This window comes from Leopardus geoffroyi, chromosome C1 (assembly GCF_018350155.1).
Source record: "Leopardus geoffroyi isolate Oge1 chromosome C1, O.geoffroyi_Oge1_pat1.0, whole genome shotgun sequence".
In the NCBI taxonomy this organism is placed as follows: Eukaryota; Metazoa; Chordata; class Mammalia; order Carnivora; family Felidae; genus Leopardus; species Leopardus geoffroyi.
In genome coordinates, this window is record NC_059328.1 from 30,537,874 (window position 1) to 30,564,077 (window position 26,204).

General features: G+C 39.7%; 1 protein-coding gene across 40 annotated transcripts in view; it reads left to right on the forward strand.

Annotated features, from left to right (window-relative positions):
• MACF1 (microtubule actin crosslinking factor 1) overlaps window positions 1–26,204 on the forward strand; it is a 336,214-nt gene that overhangs the window by 283,325 nt on the left and 26,685 nt on the right. For 26 of the 40 annotated variants that reach the window (XM_045482240.1, XM_045482241.1, XM_045482242.1 and 23 more), the window contains 27 exons: window positions 342–503; window positions 699–869; window positions 1,503–1,669; window positions 5,840–5,999; window positions 6,357–6,683; window positions 7,648–7,732; window positions 8,243–8,484; window positions 9,176–9,382; window positions 10,906–11,025; window positions 11,459–11,566; window positions 12,463–12,681; window positions 13,676–13,879; window positions 14,626–14,634; window positions 15,598–15,829; window positions 16,449–16,675; window positions 17,997–18,119; window positions 18,212–18,313; window positions 18,926–19,027; window positions 19,120–19,293; window positions 19,385–19,540; window positions 19,685–19,882; window positions 20,479–20,607; window positions 21,286–21,459; window positions 23,794–23,949; window positions 24,054–24,260; window positions 24,380–24,499; window positions 25,149–25,318. In XM_045482240.1, coding sequence (XP_045338196.1) covers window positions 342–503; window positions 699–869; window positions 1,503–1,669; window positions 5,840–5,999; window positions 6,357–6,683; window positions 7,648–7,732; window positions 8,243–8,484; window positions 9,176–9,382; window positions 10,906–11,025; window positions 11,459–11,566; window positions 12,463–12,681; window positions 13,676–13,879; window positions 14,626–14,634; window positions 15,598–15,829; window positions 16,449–16,675; window positions 17,997–18,119; window positions 18,212–18,313; window positions 18,926–19,027; window positions 19,120–19,293; window positions 19,385–19,540; window positions 19,685–19,882; window positions 20,479–20,607; window positions 21,286–21,459; window positions 23,794–23,949; window positions 24,054–24,260; window positions 24,380–24,499; window positions 25,149–25,318 — 4,451 coding nt within the window. The remainder of the gene's footprint in view (window positions 1–341; window positions 504–698; window positions 870–1,502; window positions 1,670–5,839; window positions 6,000–6,356; window positions 6,684–7,647; window positions 7,733–8,242; window positions 8,485–9,175; window positions 9,383–10,905; window positions 11,026–11,458; window positions 11,567–12,462; window positions 12,682–13,675; window positions 13,880–14,625; window positions 14,635–15,597; window positions 15,830–16,448; window positions 16,676–17,996; window positions 18,120–18,211; window positions 18,314–18,925; window positions 19,028–19,119; window positions 19,294–19,384; window positions 19,541–19,684; window positions 19,883–20,478; window positions 20,608–21,285; window positions 21,460–23,793; window positions 23,950–24,053; window positions 24,261–24,379; window positions 24,500–25,148; window positions 25,319–26,204) is intronic. The other 14 variants (XM_045482265.1, XM_045482266.1, XM_045482267.1 and 11 more) reach the window with 3 other exon arrangements.

The window sequence follows — 26,204 nt, forward strand, 5'->3', positions numbered from 1 at the left end:
TAGACAGCACACTTTTATGATATCTTGAGGCTGATTTTTCTCTATCCTCTGTAGCTTTTTGCATTAAAAATTAAGCAAGCAGAAACCAACCAACCATGAGTCATTGGGTTAAAGACCTCTAAGTAGTGCCATAACTCTCTGTAATTGTCCATAGGAGGATGTACTGAAATATGAAACCGCATGTTTCCTTGATAGTTCCCTATACAAATGGCTTGTTTTCTCTTTTTATTCCTGCTCCTCCTCTGTTAAATCATAAATCTCCCAAGAATGACCAGTCACTGTGTGGTATAGAGGGTCTGGTTGCTACCTTTAGATTAAAACTTTGGCTTGTAATTATCTAGATGTTTCAGAAAGAACAGGTGGATCCTCTTCAGATGAAGCTACAGCAGGTGAATGGACTCGGCCAGGGGTTGATTCAGAGTGCCGGAAAAAACTGTGATGTGCAGGGTTTGGAACATGACATGGAAGAGATCAACGCTCGATGGAACACACTGAACAAAAAGGCGAGTGGCGAGGGGCTAACTCTAGTGCATTGGGAATGGAGGGCTTAGAAACGCACATCTCAATTGTAGGTTTCCCTGCAACCTGAATGCAAATACAGATTCAGCAGTTGGAAAATATAATTAGGAAAGGGGGGTCAGTAGTCATTTAAAAACCTCTCTCCTCTCTCACAACGAGCCCCTGCATCTGTGATACAGGTTGCACAAAGAATTGCACAACTGCAGGAGGCTTTGTTGCATTGCGGGAAGTTTCAAGATGCCTTGGAGCCATTGCTCAGCTGGTTGGCAGACACTGAGGAGCTCATAGCCAATCAGAAACCTCCATCTGCCGAGTATAAAGTGGTGAAAGCACAGATCCAAGAACAGAAGGTAAGTGAGAATGTTGGGACAGTGAACTGTAACAGCCGTAGGGAGTGGCAGACAACACATTGGCTTCTCATTTAGGAGTATATTCAGGAGTTTTAGTAGGAATCCATGAAAAGAAAGGTGAAAGTTGATTTGCATCATCTTACTTCAGTCTACCAATTTACTGTGGCATACATTGGACCGAACAGTAGTTCGGTGTATTTATTCGTGTATTCTACTCCAGTGTTTCATGCACAGCTTTTTCTTACAAGGTTTTTGGAGTTTTCAGGGTCAGCAATATTCTGAATAATGTTGTGTGTCATGTATAAGGTGCTGTCTGTATTTTTGGCTTGGTTTAATTTCCCTTTTAGTGCATTTTTCTCCTGATTCAAACTAAGTTCCCTATTAGTCGCATAATGACTGTCACCCCTCTATTTAAAAATGTAAGAGTGTGAAGTTTATGCTGGTGCTAGGAGCTATGCTGCATCTCACGTTTTTGCCTCTGGATGAAAAAAAAGCTACCATTATTCAACTCAGTTTAGGATTTGGTGGGGTGGGGGGTTGGGGATCTTTCGCTTGTATTTTCTTCCTTATTTCAGATTTCAAAGTGACATTGTGTTATCACTTTTCACTCTCCTTCAACACTGTGTGCACTAGTTGCTCCAGCGGCTCCTTGATGATCGAAAGGCCACAGTAGATATGCTTCAAGCAGAAGGAGGCAGAATAGCCCAGTCTGCTGAGCTGGCTGATAGAGAGAAAATCACTGCACAGTTGGAGGGTCTTGAAAGTAGATGGACTGGACTACTCAACAAGGCAGCAGCCAGGTAAGGGCAAAGGGGTTTTGAGGAATGGGTCAGACAAGGGTTTTTTTTGTCCAGTTTTTAACTTGAAGTGCTCTGTAAGGTCCTGGATGAGTCATAGAGAGCTCTGGAAGGTGTGTAATGGCTTTTATCTTGAAGAGGAATACGTTCTTGGAGATGATCCTCATAATCACAGTAGCTCTCAGGAAATGAGCCTCAGCTACTCCATGAATTTCTCAGAACTGGAAGATTCATTGCTCCGTGTTGCCGTTCTGCTGTGATACAATCATGGTTCCAAACCGACAGACACAGACGCCTACAATCCAGCCAAGTTATTTTCTGAGTTTTCGAAACAGATTTTTCCCCTTCATATTTATAAATAATACTTATGATACTTGGAATTGAAATTTACCATATTTCTTTTCTGATAGCTTATCCCAATATTAGATGTTTTTGCATCCAGGACCTAGTCTGTGATTCTGTTCAATATATGTACATGATGCATGAATAGGGGCGCCTAGTTGGCTCAGTAGGGAGAGCACACAACTCTTGATCTTGAATTCGTGGGTTCGAGCCTCACGTTTGTGTGGAGCCTACTTTAAAAACATAAAAATAAGGGTGCCTGGGTGGCTCAGACAGTTAAGCGTCTGACTTCGGCTCAGGTCATGATCTCACGGTTTGTGAGTTCGAGCCCCACGTCGGGTTGTGTGCTGACAGCTCAGAGCCTAGAGCCTGCTTCGGATTCTATGTCTCCTTTTCTCTCTGCCCCTCCCCCACTGTGCTCTGTCTCTGTCTCTCAAAACTGAATAAATGTAAAAATTAAAAAAAAATTTTTGATAAAAAATAAAAACATAAAAATAAAGTATTAAAAAGAGAGACAGGTGCATGACCAGTCTTCAATAAGTGGCCAAAAATAGGCAGTATACTTTTCTCCTCTGAGGAAGTGCTTTCTCTCTCCATAGCTATACCCCAGCATCACTTCAGCTTAGTATGTCACATGAAGGTCTTTTAGTTTATGCTGTCCCCAGTTTTAAAAAGAAATGCTCACCAATTAGAAATCTGTATGAGAGTAGTGTAGGTGATGAGTTATGGTTGTAGCCTTTCAGTTCTCTAGGTAGCCAGCAGAAGTTGTCATAATTCCCTCTTCTACACTGGCCCACAGTGTGCTGATTTCTTATCAGAGTTGCAAAGTATTGTCCCCCATATTTGTGGGAGAAACCAAAATGAAAGAATTCAGTTTATTTTTTTTAAATTACACTTATTTTTATTTACAGATAGCACTGCTTTTTTTTCTTTGTCCATTTTCATTAATAGTACCATTAGCCTTCCAGTTACCTGGGTTTAAAACCTTAACCCCATTTTTTACCCTTTCTCCCCCACTCCTTTGTGTCCCACATCTATCAGGATGCTAAATTCTGTCCGTTTTACTTCTCTAGTGTCTTTTCTATTCATCCATTTCTCTAATTCCTACTCACCTGCCTCAGGTCGTGACTTGGGCTCCTCAATGTGAGGTAGTTTCCTAATGAACTAATCACTCATCACTCTATGGCCACTTACCCTCAGGCTTCCCCTTTGCCTTGCTCAGAAATTTAATGACTCCCTGTTGCCTATAAAACAAAATCTAAACTCTTTAACCCAATATTTGAAGCCTTCAGTTATTTGGCCCTAATCTACATTTCTGTTTCCACATTCCTCCTCCTCGTATTATTGGTAAAGTATACCATATACTTAGGTATCTTCTGTCAGTTCCTAATTCTGTGTCTTTACTGATAGTGTTGTGTCTTCCGTGACACAAGAGAGAGAAAGCATGCTGTTTATCTTCTTCTATGAAACTTTTCTTTATTCCCCAAGGATGGAATACCTTCATTTTCCTCTTCATTGCTGTAATTCTTTGTTTGTACCTTGTATTGTCATTATTTTATGTACTTATTTCATAGGCCCCATAAGCTCATTAAAGTGCTGATTTGTTTCTAATGTATCTTTTTATGACTCTTTCCTTCTGCCCACTTCCATCCTCCTAACCTAACACAGTTTCTGGGTCAATATTTTAAAGAGAAATACCAAGAGAAGCTTCATTTGTTCCAGAAATCCTAAAGACTTTTATTTAGATTCTTTAATATTGGATTTTTTTATACCACTGAATTATTTTTGCTCTTTGGTATCCTAATTCCTATTACATTGTTTTTCAAACTTTCAGATTCCAAAAACCAGAGATGAGTCAGAAAAACCTAGAAATCAGGGACAAGTTTTTTTTTATTTATTTTGAGAGAGCACAGAGCCCAACACGGGGCTTGAACTCAGGATCGTGAGATCGTGACCTGAGCCAATATCAAGAGTCAGATGCTCAACCAAATGAGCCATCCAGTTTTTTTTTTTAATGATATACTAGTTTAATAATAATCTTTAAGATTATGTGTTTTAGTTGTATTAATTGAAGATGTATTTTGAAGGCTGGCATAAACAAACTATTCTGTACTTCATACTGACATTTAAAAGTAGCATTCAGAGGGATGCCTGGATGGCTCAGTCGGAAGAGCATATGTGACTATTGTTCTTGGGGTTGTGAGTTCGAGCCCCACTTTGAGCCTAGAGTTTACTTTGTTTCAAAAAAAAAAAGCTTCATATTCTTCAATGTTAAAAAATAATAAAACTTAAAAAAATTAAAATAGTATCTAGAAATATGTTTTTCTTTATATTTAAACATAATTGAGTTTCCAGATCATTAAAATGGTAATTCTTTACGTTTAAATCATTTGTTTTCTTTTTTTTTTTTTTTTTTTTTTTTTTTTTTTTTTTTTTTTTTTTTTTAGAGCGTGCACACAAGTTAGGGAGGGGCAGAGGGAGAGGGACAGAGATCCTAAGCAGGTTCCACATTCAGCCCAGAGCCTGATGCAGGGCACTATCCCACAACACCAAGATCATGACCTGAGCTGAAGTCAAGAATTGGATGCTCAACCAGCTGAGCTACCCAGGCACCTCTAAATCATTTCTTATTAAAATAAATTTGTCCAGGGGCGCCTGGGTGGCGCAGTCGGTTAAGCGTCCGACTTCAGCCAGGTCACGATCTCGCGGTTCGTGAGTTCGAGCCCCGCGTCGGGCTCTGGGCTGATGGCTCAGAGCCTGGAGCCTGTTTCCGATTCTGTGTCTCCCTCTCTCTGCCCCTCTCCCGTTCATGCTCTGTCTCTCTCTGTCCCAAAAATAAATAAACGTTGAAAAAAAAAAAATTAAAAAAAATAAAAATAAAAATAAATAAATAAATAAATTTGTCCAGGGTACACAGCATAGAACCTGGCACAAAGTGGATGTTCAGTAAAGGTTTGTTGAACTAACGTGCATCATATACCCAGACCTTTTTAAATGATGTTGCATTTAGTCTGTTCTTAATCATCCAAAGATATCATTATGGCCTTTTATTATTAACCTGTGTGCTAATCCAGTTCTTGGTGGTTTTTCTTTCTCTTCTCTATCAGGCTTCCTCTCCCCTTTGTAATTAGCTGCCTTTAATCTGCAGCTTAGTATCTTGAAATCTAAGCTTAGTATGGATGTTATATTAATCAGGACTTAAAATTCTAAGTGAGCTGTGAAGTTTACAGTTCTTTTGACTGCCATGTGTGTTGGCAAATTCAGCTACTCTGAGGTCATTTTCTTTGCCTTAAATCTGGATTTAGAGTTATGTTCTGGTGCTTGAAATCACTGGAGCTGGGGAAATGGGGAAGAAGTTCTAGCTCATAGTCTGCATTTGTTCCTCATATGCTCTCTTAACTCACAGTGAAGGTAGCAGTGACAGGGAGAAAGAGATGAAAACTGGTAATTTTTTTGATGCCTTTAAACTTTATTTTGGTCTTATGTTCAGATGATGCACGTGCTCTGTCCCTTAGGAGAAAGAGCATTAGAAGGCCTGATTACAGTCCTCTTTGCACTGTTAACTACTCACTGGGTGAATTGGACAAATCTTTAAGCCTTCAGGGTTAGCTTTCTGTTTTGTCATAGTGAGATAATTATTCTGCCTACTTTACAAGGTTATGAGGCAATGCTTATGAAAAACTTTAAAACCACAAAGTGCTACGTATATGTGTCGTGTTTACTATTGATACTTAAAATGTACCTGAAGATTGGTCTTTTACTGAATATAGTACTATTATCAGTCTTAATGTGATTTTTTGCCTGAGCGGCTTGTTCTGTATATTTGTGTAGGCAAAAACAGCTGGAAGATATCCTGGTTCTGGCCAAACAATTCCATGAGACAGCTGAGCCTATTTCTGACTTCTTGTCCGTCACGGAGAAAAAGCTTGCTAACTCAGAGCCTGTTGGCACTCAGTCTGCCAAAATCCAGCAGCAGATCATCCGGCACAAGGTAGGGAGGAGTTGTCATAAATTAGAACACAGCACTGCAGTCAGAAATCTCAGAAGTTAACTGCCTATAGCAGTCTAGAAGATATGTTTGGGGGGGGGATATTTTAAAGTTTAATTTGAACTATGGTCAAATTATTCATTGACATAGTCACATCTTTGAAGTAAAAATAACAATTGACTAATAGGCTGCCATCAGAAAAAAAACAGCTTTTGTTCTCACTTTTTATATTATTTTTGCCCTTTGGTAGGTGAACTTTTTCTATTATTTAATTTATTATATCATTTGTTATTCATTGTTTCATGTTTACTTTTCATTTATTTTGTTTCTGTTATTCATTTTTTCCATCTGGATTTCCAGGCTCTGGAGGAAGAAATAGAAAGCCATGCAACAGATGTGCACCAGGCAGTCAAAATTGGGCAGTCTCTCTCCTCCCTGACATGCTCTGCAGAACAGGGTGTGCTGTCAGAGAAGCTAGACTCCTTGCAGGCCCGATACAGTGAGATTCAAGACTGGGGCTGTCGGAAAGCAGCCCTGCTTGAACAGGCACTGTGTAACGCTAGACTGTTCGGGGAGGATGAGGTGGAGGTGCTCAACTGGCTGGCTGAGGTTGAGGACAAGCTCAGTTCAGTGTTCGTAAAGGATTACAGACAGGATGTCCTGCAGAAACAGCATGCTGACCACCTGGTATTCATGTTTTCCATTTTTATTGGTCATGTTACTAAGTTATGTTGTAATTCTGATTCATGTTTCTCTTCATTTCTTTCTCTTTTAATTCCAAACATTTCGACTTCATTTTATACATAAGCACATAGTTATAGACTTGTTGCTAAGGACTAATCTATTTTTTGATGAGTCCATGGAAATACTCGTACTTAACAAACTGAGTCAATAATTCTAGAAGATGATCCAGAGTACAGTCAGGGACCATCTCAGTTCCAACTCATGTTTTACATCATCAGGTAATGTATCACTCAGTTTCCATCTGAGAAGTTTTATGAAAGAGAATGTAATGTCACAAAGCCAGAATACCTAAATATCGCCCTAGGTTTGACCATGTAGCTGTAACTTCTAAAATATTTATAGAATTTATGTGCCCAAATTCCAAGGATTATTTGTCATCTTAATGGAAAGAACAATTTTCTCTTTTCATCTCATTTTTATGAAATTTCTTTAAGGGTAGTAAAAATAGGCAAAGCAGTTGTTTTGTTGTTTTAAATATAAGATTCTTCTGATTCATTGACTTCAAATATTAAGAATTTTTAACCATGATCCTGATTTAACTCAGCCTGTTCTTGCTGACTTTCTCTTCTTGAACTTTCTGAGTCTTGGTTTTGGACACAGTAGACATTTTTGCTGAATTCTACATCTGCCTTTCTTGGGCTCAGGTTTGGTACCAGTAGATTGGTAAAACTGATTTAATCCTAATCTCTTCTTATCCAGTGCAAGGGATTAGCTTGCCCATAAGTATCAGATTTAATTGCTTTTGAGTAATAAATAGGGTAACCAAAGAGATAAGGAATAACATAACTGAGGTATAAACTAAACTGGTATTTGTCTCTTTACCTTAAACTTGGTCTCCTAAAGGTCTCACCTTTCTTTCCCTTTGTTGTGCTGTAGTTTTAAGATTCATGCTATTCTTTCCTTTCAGGCTCTAAATGAAGAAATCATTAATAGAAAGAAGAATGTAGATCAAGCTATTAAAAATGGTCAGGCTCTTCTAAAACAAACCACAGGTACTTTGAAAAGTGCATCTCTCAGCACCTCTGCAGTCACTCAAGCACATGTCCAGGGAAATAAACATCCTGCACTAGCCACTACTCTTTGTATGTAGAAGAAGTTCAGTATTTATTTACTGGTTGTATTACCATGTGCTCCTGGAGGCTGGCAGCCTGGGGTCCTGTTTCCTGCTAAATCTTTTGAAAACTAAAAGATATTATCTCACATTTGGTTATAGATGATGACTCCCCCTGCTCTCCAGTATGTCCAAGGCCAGCATTCACCAAGAGGTGCTGGGACCATTTAGAAACACCTGCAGTTGAATTCAGATCTTAATAATCTCAGAAGTGGCTTCTTTTATCAGTTGGAAGGTTTATCTCCCACTTCCCATAGTGTGGGATTCTAGGTGAAATTGCTTCCATAGGGAGAGAGCATCTATAAAATTTAAGCTCATTTCGAAGAAAGGGGGATAAAGGAGACTCCCTCATATCCTCTTAAATATAAATAATTATGCACTGTTCCCACAGGTGAAGAGGTATTGCTTATCCAGGAGAAACTGGACGGAATAAAGACTCGCTATGCAGACATCACGGTCACCAGCTCCAAGGCCCTCCGAACTTTAGAGCAAGCCCGGCAGCTGGCCACCAAGTTCCAGTCTACTTATGAGGAACTGACTGGGTGGCTCAGGGAAGTGGAGGAGGAGCTGGCAGCCAGTGGAGGACAGTCTCCCACAGGGGAGCAGATACCCCAGTTTCAGCAAAGACAGAAGGTGAACTGAGTTTTACGCTGTAAAGGGAAAGAATTTTTTTTTACCTCTTCCAATCCCTAAGTTCAAAGGTTTAAGTGTCATCACCAACTGTCTCAACCTTAAATCTAAACCAAAAAGTTCTGCCTGCCTCCTTTCTTGTTTGCATGGACAGTAAGATTTGACATAAAGGCAGACTTATATAAGAGCACTTGTTATGGTCTGAAGGGAAAAAAAAAAAAAAGACTGAATCCCAGATCCCTGGGAAGTTTTCTTCACGTGTAACATTTTAAAATTGACTTCTGTAACTCATTCTCTAGAGAGTGCTTCAGGATTCTGTTTGATTCTCCTACAGGATCTAGTGCAGTTCTGGATGTGCAGAAATACTATGTAGGTACTTATTGACTTAAAAATGCCCTTGCTAAAGTACTTTATCATTTCTATTGAAGTAAGGAGAAAAAAGAAAGAGGCAGTATTTGTTCTACCCAGAGATAGTGTGGCCCAAGAAGTGTTGCAGACAGTTCTAAGCAGCAGCTAAGCCTGAAGTCAGGCTGTGGAATGGTTGAAAAATCTAAGACAAGAAAAAAAATAAGTGGAGGAAGGAGGTCAGAGCCCTGCTGGGATGTGTGGTAGAGATAGCACTTTCCACCCAGCACAGCTGCTAATGTGCTTAATTTAGCAAGGAATGGCCTGAAAACTTTTTTTCCCTCCTTAGGAATTAAAGAAGGAGGTCATGGAGCACAGGCTGGTGTTGGACACAGTGAATGAAGTGAGCCGTGCTCTCTTAGAGCTGGTGCCCTGGAGAGCCAGAGAAGGGCTGGATAAACTTGTGTCTGATGCCAACGAACAGTACAAGCTGGTCAGTGACACTGTGGGACAAAGGGTGGATGAAATTGATGCTGCTATTCAGAGATCACAGCAGGTAATGTTTATTAACACCTCTACAGTAATGTTTTAGGCAGCAGGGATGTATGTGTGAAGCACAAAATTATGACCCACATAAATACAGGGTCAGAAATAAGGATAATAAGAGTAAGCTAAATCTGATCCAACAAGTTATTTCAGTGATTGGATAAAGATATGTGAATATGGGTCTCAGTTTGACCCAAAATATTTTTGTATTTATTATTTATTTTTGAGGGTGGGGGAGGGGCGGAGAGAGAGAAAGAGAGAATCCCAAGCAGGCTCCATGCTGTTTGTGCAGAGCCCAACATGAAGCTTGAACCCACTTGAACCTGCTTGAACTGTGAAATCATGACCTGGCCGAAATTGAGTTGGGACACTTACTTGACTGAGCCACCCAGGCGCCCCGACCCATAATATTTGACCCTTTTTGAGCAGACGGGAATTTGTGATAGAGTCTGTTTGAGCCCTCTTCTTAGCTACTGACCGGTTAAGAGGCAGATTCTGATAGTAGATAATATCTAGGACCAGAAGGTCCAAATGCATCCCATCTTAGTTTGACATAATCAACTGTTTTAGTATTAGCTGGAAGAGGGGAAGGAACCAAGAACTATAATTACTATCAAATATGCTAACCAAAATAGAGGTATCCAAAATAGAACCTTCTCAGTAAACACAGGTGTCCTATTTCCCTCGATCTTTTTTCCTTCCTGCTTTCTGGAAAAAGTTATTTGCTTTCCTTTGTAGCTGGATACGTACCTATTAATGTGTCATGGTGCAGAGTAAATATAACATGACTTCTTGGGTTCATAGTAATAAGCAAATACTTTGTGAACCACACAGAAGTTTGCTGTGACTCTCAAGTGCATCCCCAACATGTCTTTATTGGTATCCCTACCCTTGACCAGATACTTGGGTATGAGATTTATCATGCTTGGGAAAAGCCTACTTTCCTCTTTAAATATTGGTGTTTGTTGGCACAGTTGAAGAGAAATAATTGGGGGACCTCATTAAACAGTCACATAGAACAAGTTCTTAGTTTTCTTTGTTTCCACAGAACCCTTTAAAGGTTTGGTGTTCTTACGCTTCTTCAACTATGAGAGTACTTCCAAGTTAGCTTGACTCAGCTGTCTGTTGCCATGTTTAACCATGCGTTTAAACATACGGCTAAAACTACTGTTCAGTGTATGGGTAGGAAACAGGATTGGCAGATGGGAGAGAGCACAGCCTCATAAAAGCATTGTGATTAGAAGTATAGTCTTAGGAGTGTCAATTTCCATTTTGTTTCTAGCTGTAGGATCACTAATTGAATTCTATGACTTCTTTATAAAGAAGTTGAAATAGGATCAACTCCTATTTGTTGAAGTATAATCAGTTACAAATTATCTGCACCTTGATTTATGATTTTATGCAATTTTCCCCAGTTTTGGCTTTCCTTTGTAGAAATAAACCATATTAGTAAAAATCCAGGCCTTTCTGTGTTGAGGAAATGGTAATTCTAAGGAACATAATTTGTTCATTTTTCTTTAATATGCCTATTAGTATGAGCAAGCTGCTGATGCAGAACTAGCTTGGGTTGCTGAAACAAAACGAAAACTGATGGCCCTGGGTCCAATTCGCCTAGAACAGGACCAGACCACAGCTCAGCTGCAGGTACAGAAGGTAAGTGTAACACTGACATATCTGCTGTGCCCTGAGCTAGGAGAATCTTCACTGGTTTAGAGTAACTACGAGAGTTTCTGGCTGCCACAGGTTGAATAACGCAGTTTCATGATGGTGGCTAGAGATTTAAAATAATTGGTAAGATGAGGAAGAGATTCTTTTGCTTTGTGAAGAGGGAGCAATAGGCCCATTAATCCAGGAAAGAATAGTTAGCAGTTTTCTGGATGATTTTTAGGATAGATGATACTTTTGTAAGCTACTGAAAGATAAGCATGGAAGATGTATGGATAGGCAAAGTGTCAAACTTTATAGAATAGTTTTGATGTGGCTTCATCAGAGTGAGGAGTTTTTCATAAATTGTGTCTAATAACATTTCAGTAACAGGGCTTGGGGTTCTCTTACTTCGTGACCTAACTGTAGTTCACTTTCAAAGGCTTTCTCTATTGACATCATTCGACACAAAGATTCAATGGATGAACTCTTCAGTCATCGTGGTGAAATCTTTGGCACATGTGGGGAGGAACAAAAAGCTATATTACAGGTGAATTGCATTTATTTATTTACCATGTTTATCTTGTCTTGATGGTGGTGAATCAGTACAATTGTGAAATGACAAGGTTTTTCCCCCTCTGTCACTGGTAATGGTATTAAAGTGCAATTTGATGTTCTGGGGGGAGCCATGTCCCTAACCCTATGTGCACAAATGTCCAAACAGTCCTACCAGAAGATGTGAAATACATTGCAGGTTTGTTTTCTTTATAACAGAGGAATTGCTATGTATCTTCAGTCCATAAGGGTCTTTGAGTTACCTCTCTAAGTATCTATGATAGATTTTTCAGACCCATATGCAGATATTCTTTCTTCAGGCCCTTGTAAATGATCATACCCATTTCTAAAAGGATTGGCCAAGAGACTTGTAGATCAGTTTTGCTTGTTCTTGTAAAAGTTATGGTTAACCATTGTTTCCTCCGAAATGTTCATAAATTGAACTACTCATTTTAAACATATGAAGCCTAAGTGTCTGGTTTGTGAAGACATTTTTATCAGAGGAGAAAAGACAAGTCAAAGTTAGTGGGCAGAGGGTCCATTTCAGCCCCTGAGATGTTCTGTCTTGAACTGACCTGCCGTAATAATGCTATGTCTGATGTTGTATGTCATCTCTAAGAGGTTATGCTGTGTCGTGCTTGCTCTGTTTGTCTTTGAAACTACTTTCATGTGTTAAAAAGTCTAGAAACAATACATATATATGATAAGAAAAAATAGAAAATTCAGTTAAGTATAAAGAAAATAAAATCAGTTGTAATTTTGCTCAATTAATCCATTTCTGGACATAAAAAACTGAAGAACTTCTTTAATTTTTTATGGATATATACCTACATTTTTTCCTTAAAAGAAGGGTTCGTGATAGTAATAAGTTTTATATTTTGTTGTTCATAGGAAAAGACAGAGTCTCTAATACAGCAATATGAAGCCATTAGTCTGCTCAATTCAGAGCGTTACACCCGCCTAGAACGGGCACAGGTCTTGGTGAACCAGTTTTGGGAAACTTACGAGGAGCTCAGCCCCTGGATTGAGGAGACCCGGGCACTGATAGCACAGTTACCTCCTCCAGCCATTGATCATGAGCAGCTCAGGCAGCAGCAAGAGGAAATGAGGGTAAGGAGCAATCCAGGTTTTATGCAATGGCAGAACTCAAAATTGGCTCTACGCTTTATTTTAAAACAACATATTTTTTAGTGCCTACCAAGTGGAAGTTCTGTGTTATGAAGTTAAGTCTTAATTGGTTAGAATTTTTGCACGCGCGTGCGCGCGCACACACACACACACACACACACACACACACACAATACATACCTGAATTACTTCCTTTGTCCTTAATATGAATCCATTAAAGAAAAAGAGCATGGAGATGTCAGAAACCTGGGTACTGCAGAAATAAAGAACTAAGTAAACATCAAGGGTATTTTTAAATCTTTCCAGATATGGTGGGGCGTCATGAGACTTGGGATATGGTTGGGTGGCTTTTTCCATTTGGGTAAGCCCTAGCTGGAGTGAAACAATGTCAGAAAGCATTGGCTGCATGGACTTTAGGGAAAAGGGAAATTTGTAGACACTTCAACTAATGCTTTTACCATTAAAGATAGTTTTTAATGTCTCTCTTATTTGTGGCTAATGGCTTGCGCTTATTCTTTTCTCTGTATTCCTATACATGGATGGATATAAACTGGAAGGAGCCAGCAGTAGAGTCAAGGAGTGGTTGGATTACTAGAAAAGTTGCCATTTGTGCCTTGTCCTGCTTAATGTCTCTCAGTTTGAGGAGGGGGGACAGATATTTAACCATGCAAATTATAGTGCATGGAAGTATTTATATGTACAGAAGAGGGGGATTAAGCTTGTATCAACAGGGAGGGGGAGGAGGAGTGAGAGATGATGTGTCTGGGAAGGCTTCCTGGTGTTGGGACGTCTGAACTGGCTTTTGAAAATTAAGAGAATTAGGTAGTGTTAGAACCTAAGACTTAGATCGTTTTTTTTTTTTCTTTTCCATAAATGGTGCGATGCTGGGACTTGCTGGTTTTTAGCAATTCCATTTTTTCCTCTCAAAGTTGATATGAGCTTGGTACAAAAATAATCATTTTATTTTCTTACATAGCAACTCAGGGAATCCATTGCTGAACACAAACCCCATATTGATAAGCTGCTAAAGATAGGCCCACAACTAAAGGAGTTAAACCCTGAAGAGGGGGAAATGGTGGAGGAAAAATACCAGAAAGCAGAAAACCTATATGCCCAAATAAAAGAGGAGGTGCGCCAGCGGGCACTGGCTCTGGACGAGGCTGTTTCCCAGTCGGCTCAGGTATGTGTGTGTCTTTAAGTCCTGTTCTCTTCAACTACCCTTTAGTCTAAGCACGAGATCTCTGTATCAGGTGTGCCTCTGTGGTCTGGAATGTCTAGACCAACGTGCAGATGATATGTCATCAGTAGATCAGGAACCTGTGCCTATTACATTTTCATTCCAAGGAACATTGGTATACCAACACTATGGCTGGTTGCAGGGGGGAGGGGGGTGTCTCATCTTGGCTGGTATATACTGTCTGTTGACAGTTTTCTTGAAAACTTTTCTATTGTGATGAGTCTTTAGCAGGGATGATTTTGGATAAATTCACCTTGAAGCAACAAATGTGTCAAGAAAAGTGAGATTCCTATCAGCCTGTTACTTTCGAGATTTGGAAGACAGCACTTTAGTTTTCTTACTCAAGAGGCCACCAGCTAGCTCCTGGTGCAGAGAAAGATGCTTGAGTAGGGAGAAGAGCCAAAGAGAAACATAAACCACCAGCAGTGGAGTTTAAAGCATGTAACTACATACTTTTCAACTAATATATTGCTGTTAGTGGTATTTTTGTCATGTCTGGGTATTTTATTCCTATGTTTAGTGTCAATATTCTTGGTTAATATTTGTACTTACTCAAGTTTTTCCCCCCACCTTCCGTCCCATCTCTCACTCACATTGTGGAATGTGTTACTTTGTGTTGTTGCTGCCTGCTCCTGTCCTCCCCACATCGTCACATTTCATTGTTGTGTTGACCGCGCCCACCATTACAGATTGCAGAGGTAAGGTACCCACCCCTACTGGGATTAGGGGGTTCTTATGAAGCTGAGAATTGAGAAGATTTACCTTTAAGGAAATTGCCCTTTACTGTCGTGGAAGAAGTTTTATTAGTCTGGTTTATTATGCCAGTCTCACTTGGGGCAAAACCTAAAAGTGAGGGAGCAGCGGGGAGTGATTTTGTCAAGGAAATCCCACTGTGTCTCTTGTGTAAGACACTAGAGTTAAGCTTCATTGCAATGAATCCAGAGTTGGTTTTAGAGAACTTCTTAAGGGGCAAGAATATCTGCATTGCACCCTTTTCCCCCTTCTCTGCTTCAGATTATAAATGAAAATTTTATAATTACAATCATGTTATTCACAGTACCTGAAAAGCGGGAAGGTCAATTGTTCTTTTAGAATAAGGATAGATTTGGCCTTCTTTAATTACCTTTCATCATGCCGACCTTTTCCTTTCTCACTATTACATATAGTGGGTTATTAAATTGCATGCCAGGATACTTTTAATCTCTAAGTCATGTGGCATATTGAGTTCCCCATCCATTTACACAGTTGGTAGAGGGCCTCTAACTTGTTGGTCTAATCTGTTGCATGCAGCTGTCATCTGAAATGTTGACACACTGACTCTCACCAGTTTCATGGTCTTGTCCCTTCCTTGTCACACTAGTTGGGATCAGGGAAGTACTGTGACAGCACTAATGACTTGAGTCGATTTCTGGCATATTACTTGATATCTTTTTTTGTTTTGAAAATAAACGTTTACTTTCTTTTTTTGATGGGCCAGCACTGGTGTGCTATGCCCAAAGCAGTCTCTTAGGCAGACCTAACACTTGACAGCCATCAGGCTAAGCCGAATGCAAGTTACCAGAAAGAGTAGTAGATTCATAACCTGTTATTCCCTAACATTTCCCACAGAAGTGTGATGAAGTAGTATTGCTGTGATGGCTAACGTTCCAACATCTGTTTAGTTCCATGATAAAATCGAGCCTATGTTGGAGACTCTGGAGAATCTCTCCTCTCGCCTGCGTATGCCACCGCTGATCCCTGCCGAAGTGGACAAGATCAGAGAGTGTGTCAGTGACAACAAGAGCGCCACCGTGGAGCTGGAAAAGCTTCAGCCTTCCTTTGAGGCCCTGAAGCGCCGTGGAGAAGAGCTCATTGCACGATCTCAGGGAGCCGACAAGGACTTGGCTGCAAAAGGTGCTTCATGAATCTAATTATTGTTAAAGAAAATCAGTAAAGTAAATTCTAGGCTGTGCTTACTCCAGCATCCTACCAGATATACTTCACTGAATGTAAAGGCAGTCCCCAAGTAATTGGAAAGTCATTTAGAATTCAGAACACATCTCCCCATTGAAACAAGATTACAATTGGTAGCTGGATTCCTAGGCCAGGAAACAGATGCTCTTTTAACCCCTAATATGAATTGCAGTGTCCAATGTAGGCGGAGCATAACTACCTTATAGAACACTTTCCATAGGAAACAGTGAGTTTGACACAGAACACTGGAAATAGAGTTCTCATCTCAGCCCCTTTAGAAGTTAGGTCTTTTTCACTTGAGCAGTACCTTTGTATTAGATGATAACACATTTCCATGCCATCTCTGTGATCTCTTTATGTGGGAGACCACCATAAGCAGAAAATACAAATGTTGAAATAATAATAAAACAAAGGTAAAAAACTATCCTTCAGGTTATAAATTTGTAGAGCTTTTTAAAGGATAATTTCAGGGGAAAATGTGAGAACTGGGTGAAATTTCTGATGAAGTGGATTCAAGTACTCAGGAAGTCCCATTCATATCTGTTGTTTATTCCCTCAGAAATCCAGGACAAATTGGATCAGATGGTATTCTTCTGGGAGGACATCAAAGCTCGAGCTGAAGAACGAGAAATTAAGTTCCTTGATGTCCTTGAACTAGCAGAGAAGTTCTGGTATGACATGGCGGCTCTCTTGACCACTATCAGAGACACCCAGGACATTGTCCATGACTTGGAAAGCCCAGGCATTGACCCATCTATAATCAAACAACAGGTTGAAGCTGCTGAGGTAAGACAGAAACAAAACCTTGTCTTTTATGTGTCTGTCCTCTAGAAAATCACTTTATCCAAGTATATTGTGTTAACTGCTTACCCAGGCCTACTCCTTAAGAGGTTGTTGTTATTGTTGTTGTTTGTTTAATAGGACTTTTTTCCACTTGAAAAAAATATGTGCTCGTTATAATAAAGATTTCTCTCTTCTTTATACATACAAGTTTCACCGCCTGGATACACTCCTACAACCTCTGTAATTTTGATATAGGGTAGTTCCATCACTCAAAAGTAATCCTTTTATCAATTTTAAACTTAATTCAAATTAGTAGAATGTGCTTTCTGATTTTAGTTCTTTCCATAGTGTACGTTATTTCTCAGGTAAATTTCTTTTTTCAAGTAAATTTCTTTAATGTAGAAAAATAGCAGATAGAAAAGAAAATAAATTCTGGATTCATCATCCAGAGATAACAATTGTTACTTTGACCTACCCTTTTCTAGTCTTTTTGGAGAGCCTAGTTTTTATGAAATGCATTTTTCATCTCATTTTGTCTCTTTAAGTAAAGTCCTGCCTATCTTGATATTTTGTCTTTTATTTCCGCCATTCTCCCCTCTCCTTGCCCCTGTCATTGCCAGTGCATGAACCAGTTTTTAGGATCTGGCACAGAACGGACTTTCTCCACAATTATACAGCCTAGCATTTCTATTATGTTAGTCTCTCAGCTCTCAAGTTGGTGACTTGTACTATATTATTTTAGCCTTGTTGATATACTTCCCCATGATAGACTTCTGGCTGTAGATCATAATCTCCTTGGTGGGGGCGCCTGGCTGCGTCAGTCGGTTGAGCATCCGACGTCAGCTCAGGTCATGATCTCAAGGTTTTTGAGTTCAGGCACCATGTTGGGTGAGCTCAAGCCCCTCTCTGGGCTCTGCACTCTCTCTCCCTCTTTCTGCACTTTGTGGGATTCTCTCTCTCTCCTCCCTCCACTCAAGCATGTTCTCTCTCTCAAAAAAAAAAAAATCTCTGGCAGCCGGAAGGATAAACGTTCCATAAATTATTAAAGCTCATTAGACCTTTCCCAGACTATTTTTTATGTATTGTTATATATATAAATATATTCCATATATACATATTGTGTGTGAGAGAGAAAGAGAAATAAATTGAGTCTGAAGTTTCACTGTTTATATAAGTGAAATATTAAGGACATTGAAAGGCTTCTGTGAAATTGACAGTTCTGTTCAACATCTGCTGTTGATGGGGGTATAAATTACATTTGCAAAGTTTGGGAAGTTCTGTTCTGCTTTCTGTTTTGGCTTATGATCTGTTCATTTACATATAGACTATTAAGGAAGAGACAGATGGTCTGCATGAGGAGTTGGAATTTATTCGAATCCTTGGAGCAGATTTGATTTTTGCCTGTGGAGAAACTGAGAAGCCCGAAGTAAAGAAGAGCATTGATGAGGTATATGGAAAACTGGATAAGGAATTCAGATGAAACATTAGTGGACTCACACAGAAGAGGGTTATTAATTAAAGAATCTGTTTTCCCCCCAGCTGAATAATGCATGGGAGAACTTAAACAAAACCTGGAAGGAGAGGCTAGAAAAGCTTGAGGATGCCATGCAAGCTGCTGTGCAGTATCAGGACACTCTTCAGGTGAGAGGCCACACAGTGACCACCATAGAAATAAGTTCCATGTTTGTCATATTTTGGATCCAGCATCTGAGTGGATCACCTTTACACGACTAGAGCATTTTCCAAACTAAGACAGTGCTGTTTTGATATTTCCAGCTGAAGCTTTCCACTCCTAGTGAGAAAAATACCTCCAAATTTCTACGATTCTTGCCATGCTCTTCATCATCATATTTATCCTCAGGGTGGCTGTACAGTGAAGCAGGCCTTATTGTGCAAGTCATTGCTTGCCAAAAGGTTCCAAAACCAAGTTACCTTGAAGCACAGCTTGGCACAGTAGTTTCACCACATCCTGAGCTTGCTAGGTGGCCATGACAAATACTCAACTGCTATTCACATTTAGTTTTTCCAGAGTGTAATTTATTTTGGCCATTATCCTGATAACACTGGTTCTGTTCTTCAATCCCCATATCACTGGAATAAAGATCATTATCCCTTACCTCTGACCCCCACCTGAAAACACAGACATCACAAGGTGCTTTAATTTTTGTCCACTTATGTCAGCAGAGGTAATGCTAATTCTCTCTCAACTCCTTGTGTTCTTTTGGTTTTTGACTGTTTGTATTTCTGTCTTAGGCTATGTTTGACTGGCTAGATAACACTGTGATTAAGCTCTGCACCATGCCCCCTGTTGGCACGGACCTCAACACTGTTAAAGATCAGTTAAATGAAATGAAGGTTTGTAAATAGGAATGGCTTTTGAAGAAGAGTTGCTTCTTTTTTGTTTCTAAAGATTTGGTTTGATGTTAACATTAGTATGTCTTTGATAGGAGTTCAAAGTGGAAGTTTACCAGCAGCAAATTGAGATGGAGAAGCTCAATCACCAGGGTGAGCTGATGTTAAAGAAAGCTACTGATGAGACGGATAGAGACATTATCCGAGAACCGCTGACAGAACTCAAACACCTCTGGGAGAACCTGGGTGAAAAAATTGCCCACAGACAGGTGAGGCAGATGGTAGAGTGCATCAGTGGACAACTAGTTCCTTTTTTCTAATTTCCTGACCAACATTCCCTTTATGTCTTTTTCTGAATAGCACAAACTAGAAGGTGCTCTCCTGGCCCTTGGCCAGTTCCAGCATGCCTTAGAGGAACTGATGAGTTGGCTGACTCACACTGAGGAGTTGTTGGATGCTCAGAGACCAGTAAGCGGAGACCCAAAAGTCATTGAAGTTGAGCTCGCAAAGCACCATGTAAGTGCCCTCAGTTTTCATCTCTAAGCCTGTTGCCTTGAGACCCAATATTGTCACCAGAAGCCTCTGGATATTGTGTGTACCGTTGGGAACCAGGCTTGATGATATCTGTGGAGCTAAGTTACATTGTTCAACATCTTTTAGGTTCTAAAAAATGATGTTCTGGCCCATCAAGCCACAGTAGAAACAGTCAACAAAGCTGGCAATGAGCTTCTTGAATCTAGTGCTGGAGATGACGCCAGCAGCCTAAGGAGCCGTTTGGAAACTATGAACCAGTGCTGGGAGTCAGTGTTACAAAAAACAGAGGAGAGAGAACAGCAGCTTCAGTTGACATTGCAGCAGGTGCGTGTATTGTCCAAGTTAGGGAGGTGGAGCTGTGCACATAACATTGGAAGAAAGCCTGTCTGAGTCAGTGAAAGGAAAACAATTTGGAGAATGTCTCACCAACCTTCCTTTCCCCACCCCAGCCCCTGCTCCATGTCTTAAGAAGATGGTTAATTCTGTGCTGGAACTTGTCTGGAAAGAATAGCTTTTGATTGAGTGATTCTTTTCAGATTTGTTTGTAGCCTTGTCTCTTTATTTACTATTCAAAGTTAGTTAGTAAATCTTTGCCATAACAAACCTTGCTCACAGATTCAGTTATTTCTTAAATCAAGTGAGGATCCCCCCATGTCCATGTTCAATAGTACTTCAGTCTGTTGATTGATTCATCAGGTTATATCAGACATCTATCATATATTACAGTGAAGTCCAAAGGATTCTGCTAGATTCCAAAAATAAATAAGTATATTGGCCCCGTGCTAATCCAGCAACAGAACAACCCTGTGAGCAACCCAGAATTCCTCCCTCAGGATAGGTTCCTCATGTGGTCATTTAGGAAGTCTACTTTTGAAGCTGAGAATTGACTGCTGACCTTACTGATGTGTCTTTTCTCAAAGGCCCAGGGTTTCCACAGTGAAATTGAAGATTTTCTCTTGGAACTGACTAGAATGGAGACCCAACTCTCTGCATCTAAGCCCACAGGAGGACTTCCTGAAACTGCAAGAGAACAGCTTGATACACATATGGTAATGGAAGCTTCTTGAAGTTGAACATAATCCCCTACTCAGAACTTTCTGAATTCACAGACCTGTATGTATCTAGGAGTCTACAAAGCAGCACATTTTTACTGACAATATAGTATGACCTTAAGGATTACTGCTTTTTACGTGGGCTTTTAAGAGCCCCTACCACAGGCAGCAGTGGTGACAGGGAAGCTTGACTGGAAATACATTGGTGAGCTGTTAAATTTTGAGTTGGTCAGTCAGTTGGCATAAGAATATTGACTTGAAGATGAGAGCATTAAGACAAATATGTTAACATGGATGTGTCTAAGAAAAGAGTGTTGAAGGGACTTATAGAAATCGATAGATACTGTGACAATATTTTAAGAAAGGGGCTGAGAAAAAAAGGCAACATAATTTCTAGGCAAATGTTTTAAGTAAAGGAGAAATAAATTATTGGGGTCTACTTTTGTGATCTCTGATCCTTAAGGAAATCTTCTTGATAACAAAATTATTTCAATTTTAGCGAAGAATGGTAGGATTCATTGCTCAGGAATTGAACTGAATCCAAAAGAAAGGGTTTTGATCAAGATGAGACCTTCCTGGACTTTTCCAACTGTGCTTATAAATCTGTGTGTGGGTGGCTTTCAGAGAATTGGCATTACCAATCCCTTTCTTGACTTTTTTTTCTTTTTTTGGTAGGAACTCTATTCCCAGCTCAAAGCCAAGGAAGAGACTTATAATCAACTGCTTGACAAGGGCAGGCTCATGCTTCTAAGCCGCGATGATTCTGGGTCTGGCTCAAAGACAGAACAGAGTGTAGCTCTCTTGGAACAAAAGTGGCATGTGGTCAGCAGTAAGATGGAAGAAAGAAAGGTATCACCACAAAATACAGTGTGTGATTATTGGGCTTGAGTAGTTTGCTTGACCATCGCATGTAATTACCATCTAGTTTCTGTGAAGATTTTTCGGAGACCATTATATAGTACCAGAAGTTGCAGAACTGGTTATCGTTTTTGATTTAACCGTTTTTGTACTAATCAAGCTATCTTTCCTGATGTTAAATTTCTATTTTGCATCCATATCAAGTTGCATTGATGGTACTGGTTTCTGCCAATATTTGCTTTTGTCGTTCATTCCTTTTTTTGCCTTTACCAGTTGAGACATATGAGGCTGTTAACTGCTGAGCGATGGACTTATAACTCATAGTAATCACTGATCTGTGTTCCTACTGAAAAACAAGGTCATGTTGGAGTCACTAGCTTGGGATTGGGAGGGTGGGAACAGAACATGCAGGGAGTTGGGCTAATATTCTCCACAGGAATTTGGCAGTGTGCAAATAATTTTACTAAAAAAATCAGAAGAGGAGTAAATTTTGTGACCTTTTCCCACTCTTCTTCAGAAATCAAATTCTCTTCAAAAGAAAAGTGATCAGGGATCAAGGCCTCACAACATTGTTTTTTATGAGTACCAAATTTCGGAGTATTACTCAGCACAGAGTTTCTGTACTGGGCAGATCTAATGTAAAATAGGTGTTCAAATCTGTTGGCCATATCCATTCAACAGTTATTAAGCATGTATGTGCCAGGCACTGTGCTAGCTATATAGTGGAAGCAAAGGCATGAACCCTATCATTGTGAAATTTAATGGACAGAAGTATTCACACGTATAAATGGATACTTTGAGAGTACCATTAATTTCCTAGAATTTTTTTAGTGTGAGATCTGGTAATTCTGTTATATGAAGAATGACCAGAGACACTGAGTGTGGGGCTGTGTTCTAATTCTTTGACAGACTATCATCTAATTTCTGCAGAATGCAGAACTAAGACTAATTAAAGAAACTGAGGCAGATTCTGGCTCCTAATCAAGAAATTTCTATGTTTTCCCATCAATGGAGCAAGTTGCCTCAAGATATACTTACCCATCATTGGTGGAACTGGTCAAACAAGGGCTTGGTGTCAGGGATAGTTATTTCTGATTTTGCAAGAACTCTACATTTTAGTATCACTAATATTCTGTAGTAAGTGTGTATGGTGCTATATTAAGGAATAAATAGATAAAATGATGTGGAAAGATTTCCTGTTATCTAGGAACTTGCAATATTATTAATTTCTAAGCATTTCTGTAATAAATTTGAGGTAGATTTTATTTTTCTCTTGGTTTGTTTACATTAGGTCTGTACGTTTTTGTAACATGATAATAGTGTTTTTCTGTGTTACAAGAGTGACTTGAAAATACAAAGAAAAATAAAAACCTATACAGTATATATAACTCAGTTAACAATAACATTTGTAGTGTACATCTTGGGTTTCTATGAATATCTTAGATATATTCATTTTTAGCAACCTGTCATTATTACATGCCTGCCTGCTAAATGGACCAGGGACAGAGGCCATCACCTACGTGTTGTGGGTAGAGCTTCTCTGGAGCTCGTAGACTCTGGAATTGGGGTGCATTTTTGGGCAGTGGACATGCCCTGAATGAGCCATTGTTTTTGCCATTCTGATTTAGAGCAGTGTCTAAAAATTTGTATCTAGTGTCACATTTTTGCTTAGAATATTATGGCTTTTTTTTCCCCCTCACCTTTTCTGCTTGTAGCTTAAAAATGAGCTTCAGGGACACCTGGCTGGCTCAATTGGTAGAACACGACTCTTGATCTCAGGGTCATAAGTTGGGCCTAGAGCTTCCTTAAAAAAATAAAAATAAAAAAAGAATGAGCTTCAGCCTCACATTTTCAGATGCCATATTTTCTGAAAACATTTAAATAGAGCAATGCAGTGACCATCATCTTTACAGTAAAGTGCTTTTCATTCAGTTGTTTTTATACTGGAAAAAGTACATCAAAGGGAAATGAGGCTTTGCCCAGAACAAGTTGCAGACCCTGCAGCTGTCACTGCTGAAGGATCTGTTCCCTTACACTTACTGAATAGCTCTATCCCTGTTCTTTAATGTCCCAGGAAGTGGGGAATGGCAGAGAAAGCAACTTTGCTGCAAATTGTGCTCTTTCCTTTTTATACATACTTGTTTTGGTTTCAGACACTAACGTTAAATTGCCCCCGTGTTTGTAAACAGGGCATGTTTGGAGGTTAAGTGAGGCTTCCTCTTTAGAGATCATTTTTTTTTTTAGTGTACAATTCACGCCTTTGTCCTGGAAACTACAATTCCTGAATTTGGCACTTTCTCTTTTTGTGTTTTAATTAAAATTCAGTCAAAGCTGGAAGAGGCCCTCAACCTGGCAACAGAATTCCAGAATTCCCTGCAAGAGTTCATCAATTGGCTCACTCTAGCAGAGCAAAATCTCAACATCGCCTCTCCTCCCAGCCTGATTCTAAACACTGTCCTCTCCCAGATAGAGGAGCACAAGGTAACTGTGACATTACAATGTCACCTGCCTTTTGAGGGGACTAGCTGAGAAAGAAGCTCCTCTATCTTATCTTCAGTTTAAAAAGAGCTATATTTTCCCCTCAGGTGTTTGCTAATGAGGTCAATGCTCATCGAGACCAGATAATTGAACTGGATCAAACCGGGAATCAGTTAAAGTTCCTTAGCCAAAAACAGGATGTTGTTCTGATCAAGAATTTGCTGGTCAGCGTCCAGTCTCGATGGGAGAAGGTTGTCCAGCGGTCTATTGAAAGAGGGCGATCACTGGATGATGCCAGGAAGAGGGCAAAACAAGTAAGTTAGGAAAGAAAGCTGCCAATTTCTTGAACAATCTTGGGCTGCATGTGTAGAGCCTCTGGTATGATTTACATGAAAGTGTAGCTTGCATATTCATTCTTTTTATATAATTGCAGTTCCATGAAGCTTGGAAAAAACTGATTGATTGGCTAGAAGATGCAGAGAGTCACCTGGACTCAGAGCTGGAGATATCCAATGACCCGGACAAAATTAAACTCCAGCTTTCTAAGCATAAGGTAAAGCGGTTCATGGCTCTTAGGTCCTGACCTTGGTATTCACTGAAGTTTGCAAAAAATGGAAATCAGAGCTAGTAAAAAAAAAAAAAAAAATTGGTTAATGTTGAAAAATCAAGATGATGAAGCTAGCTGTTTTGTATCTACATAGGGTCTAACCATAAAAATCACTCATTTAAATAACTGTTCAAACAAAGTGATTGTGGGAGTAATCAGTTAAAACAAGCTTTTAGAAATTTTTGTGCACTGCTACATGTAGTATAAACAAAAATTTATAAATTTCTTTTTCTTTCTTTCTTTTTTTTTTTTTTAAGTTTATTTATTCTGAGAGAGAGATAGAGACCAGGGTACAGGCAGAGAGAGAGAGGGAGACAGAATCCCAAGCAGGCTCCATGGTGTCAGCACAGAGCCCAATGTAGGTCTCAATCTCATTAATCGTGCAATCATGACCTGAACCGAAATCAAGAATCGGATGCTTAACCGAGTAGGCCACCCAGGCGCACCCAAAATTTTTAAATTTCTCGAGGATAAGCTGTTGTTAACTCAAGAAGTAGTGACATCCATTACCAACCTGAACACTGAAAAATTTTCTTTGTTCCAAATCAAGACATCATCTTTTAGCGTGGATTCTTTCTGTTCTCTTTGGAAACAGGAATTTCAGAAAACCCTTGGTGGCAAACAGCCTGTGTATGATACCACAATTCGAACTGGCAGAGCCCTGAAAGAAAAGACTTTGCTTCCTGATGACACTCAGAAACTTGACAATTTACTGGGAGAAGTCAGAGACAAATGGGATACTGTTTGTGGCAAGTCTGTGGAGAGGTGAGTACGAATATTTGCTTTGTGGGTCTGTATGTCATCCTGAAACTAACAAAGACTGTTAATTGGATTCCATAAAATGGCAATAAAGCTAATGCATCAGTAACAGGTTTTGTAGCATCTCAATATCTCTGGTTCATTCAATGCAAGTTGTGAAGTTGAATAAAATGTATTAAAATTCTCATTTTAAACTTGAACCTTACCATATTAGCAAGAAGGCCATAAACTCAAGCCAATAGCAACAGAAGATTAGTAACTACACTTCTCTGTCAGTGACTAAGTTGTGACACTGATGGCTGTGTCAGTGAGTTCTCTCACTGTCAGGCACTGAGCAAAGCCTCTGCACATAACACCTCGTGTAACCATTGTAATACCTGCCCTTGACAGGGCAATCACTAATGAGCATGTGCCAAAAAGGGGCTACTAATCACTTAATCCACCTGACAACCACTGAGGCGGGCTCTGTTATTCCCATTTTACACATGAGGAAACTATCATAAAGAGGGTTTTTTAACTCCCCCAAGGTCACTCAGCTACTAAGCAGCAGAGCTGGGATTTGAAGCTTTTGAGTTTGGTTCCATAAGTTGTACTCCTGTCCCTGTGTGCCCACTATGCTATGCTAAGTATTAGGATATCTTTATATTGTGCTCCACAATTTTTTGGATGAGGTGACTGAGGTTCACAGAGGTGAAGAGAAAGCCCAGGGTCACACAACTCCTGACTCAGACCGTGGCTGAAACTGTCCTCTTCCACCTGAGTGGTGTAAGGTGATTAGCACAGAACTTGGGGCATTAGGGTGTATCCATATATATAACCATTGGACTCCTAAGATGCCAGAAGGGTATCTGCACTTGTTTGCTATACTAAATCCATTCTAGAGAGCAGTTTG